Genomic DNA, 2,507 nt, shown 5'->3' with positions numbered 1-2,507 from the left:
TGTTAAAGCGATGATAGCGAGCACTATAGCGGATAGTGTAGCGCTGGATCCTCGTGATGTTTAGCACTTAATAGTGTGAAGTAGCAACAATTAGGTTTTTTTTTTAAATATTAAAAACCAAAATTTTAGGCATTTTAATCGACCAAACAAATGTAATCTTCACTAATTGCATAAAAAACCTTAAATTTGTGAGTAAATCCTATCTTTTCTAAATTTCTAATACATTATTGCTAAACATCAAATATCGCTCCCTATCTTATCGTTATCGGTACGTAGATTATAGGTACTTTATCGCTATCTACCGCTATTAGCTATTAACAACTATGGGTAGTATATCATATAAGATAAGGGAAAAGGGAGATTGAGATGGTTTGGGCATGTGAAAAGCAGGCAGACAACATTGCCAATTAGAGTTTTTATTTTTTGTGAAATGTTAGGAGGGGCTAATATATTAGATAAGATAAGAGAAAGGGAGATTGAGATGGTTTGGGCATGTGAAAAGCAAGTAGACGGCAATGCCAATTAAAGCAGTGGGAGCCCTCGTTATGGAGGAGAGGAGTAGAGGCAAGCCTAATCTGTCTTGGGGTAAGCGGATTAGGCAAGTTCTGATAGAGTTGCACTTTTCTAAGGACATGGTTTAGGATAAGATTATGTGGAGACGTAGAATGAAGGTTAAGGAATTCTAGAAGGGGTATGAATGTGTCTTTGTTTGTCATAGGGGCTTAGGTTTAACCCACACTCTATGTGGACTCTTCACCACTTTGTTTGGTTACCGGTAGTTTCCTTTTATTTATTATTTTTTTTCTATTATTTTTTTTAAATGGTGTATATTTGTCTATTGGTTTTGGAGCCGAGGGTATTTGTAAAAGGAGTTCTCTATCCCTTGGAATAGGAGAAAGGTTTGCATACATCTCGTCCTCCCCAAACATACCAATAGTTTCACTGTAGGTGATATTTATTGGGTACGGTTGTTGTTGCTACTTATCTAATTGACCATGTGCACATCTCTAGGATTTAGGGTACAAAAGAAATCAAACAAAATGCATGTTCAGTTGTTCATATATTGACATTGTTTATCTATTACCCCTACATTGCATTGAATTTACAGTCTATGAGTTTCATCAACAGGTGGTAAGTAAAGCACAAGGCCCAAGTTCGATATGGTTTCATCAACAGGTAGTAAGTGATGCACCAGGTCCGAGTTCGAGGTGAGTCTTACTTTGTAGTTTGTTCTTGTTGTATAAGAGCCTAAGAATAATGGTTATATATGTTTTGCATACAGCTTGCATATTCGGAACTCTTCAAATGAACTTGATTGTGCTGTTAGCCTTTTGCAATTGGCAGCACAGTCCGAACAAGTAACTCAAGGTAACTATTATGACTTTTGTGTTAGTGAATTTTAGTCGTTATGTTTTATTTATATTACTGAACTAAATGATGGGAAAACAGCTACCCGTGTTGGAAATGGTAATGAAGATGTTGGTTTAGAAGTTCAAGAATGTTCTAGACCATCCGAACCCCATCCATCATTTGAAGAAGTCAAATCTTTCGAGGACTTTTGTATTCTGCTCGATAGAGTCGATATTGAGCATGAATTAAAAGCTGATGTTAGAGTGGGTTACTACAAACTGTGTTTGTATAGGAAAGAATTTCTTCATCCAGAAGATGTGTATAGCAAGTTAGTGGTGGGTCTGATTCGTGAAACCGTCAAGATTGGTGATGAGATGAAGAGGTGCAAGCTCACCACGGTTAAGGAAGTGTTTGAAAAATGGAATAAGAACCTGAAAGCTTTAGAGTATCGTGGCATGAAAGTTAGGTTTTTACGTGATAAATTAATCACACTTGCAAGACTTGTGCTTGAATCAGAAGGTGCTGCGGACATAAAGCAGCATACGGAGGCAACAAATGAATGTAAGCGGATTAAAGATGAGTTGAAGAAACTTGCAGCAAAGCACAACGAGCTGACGGAGAGTGCTAAAAAATTCGAGGAGGTTTCTGGTGCCTTGAAACAGAAAGTTGAGAGGTATGAAGTCAGGTTCAAGGAGGTGGCTAATAGACCATGGTAGGCTCTATCAGATGGTTATTAGATTGCTTTTCTTTTTCTGATAAACTATAAAACTTATGAATGATGAACCACATTTAGTCAATCAGTAATCCTTGTTTGGATTTTTAATTGTCGGTTTTAGCTCCGGGGCATCGATTGTGGTTTTCTGCTGTGTTCATTGGTGATGTGGATGGTTGTTTTATCACTCGCATCTGAGCATGGGTCGGGTTGGTTATGATATGACATCGAACCTATATAGTTGATGATTTGGTTGTTATATTTTTCATATCGGTTTTAACCGTTTAGTTTTTTGGTTTTTGATGAAGTCAGATTCTTAGTTCGGTTAACCGTTGGTTGTAGGATTGAGTCAGTTCAATCCCATTACAACCAAAAAAAAAAAGTAACAAACTTGTAAACCTATGAAAGGAAAGACGATATGTTATTTTTAAACAACGCAAAATTT

The 2,507-nt window shown here is 36.9% G+C and overlaps 1 protein-coding gene across 1 annotated transcript; it reads left to right on the top strand.

The window, feature by feature from the left end:
* Positions 1-515: 515 nt before the first annotated feature.
* LOC110874787 (B3 domain-containing protein Os01g0234100) lies at positions 516-2,066 on the top strand. The gene is made up of 4 exons (XM_035977077.1): positions 516-585; positions 1,109-1,208; positions 1,283-1,368; positions 1,450-2,066. Exons 1-4 carry the CDS (start codon positions 516-518, stop codon positions 2,064-2,066), a joined length of 873 nt encoding a protein of 290 aa, XP_035832970.1.
* The last annotated feature ends 441 nt before the right edge of the window (positions 2,067-2,507 follow it).

The sequence above is a fragment of the Helianthus annuus genome, chromosome 9 (assembly GCF_002127325.2).
Source record: "Helianthus annuus cultivar XRQ/B chromosome 9, HanXRQr2.0-SUNRISE, whole genome shotgun sequence".
NCBI classification, from domain to species: domain Eukaryota; kingdom Viridiplantae; phylum Streptophyta; class Magnoliopsida; order Asterales; family Asteraceae; genus Helianthus; species Helianthus annuus.
This window is presented reverse-complemented; position numbering and strand designations above follow the sequence as displayed.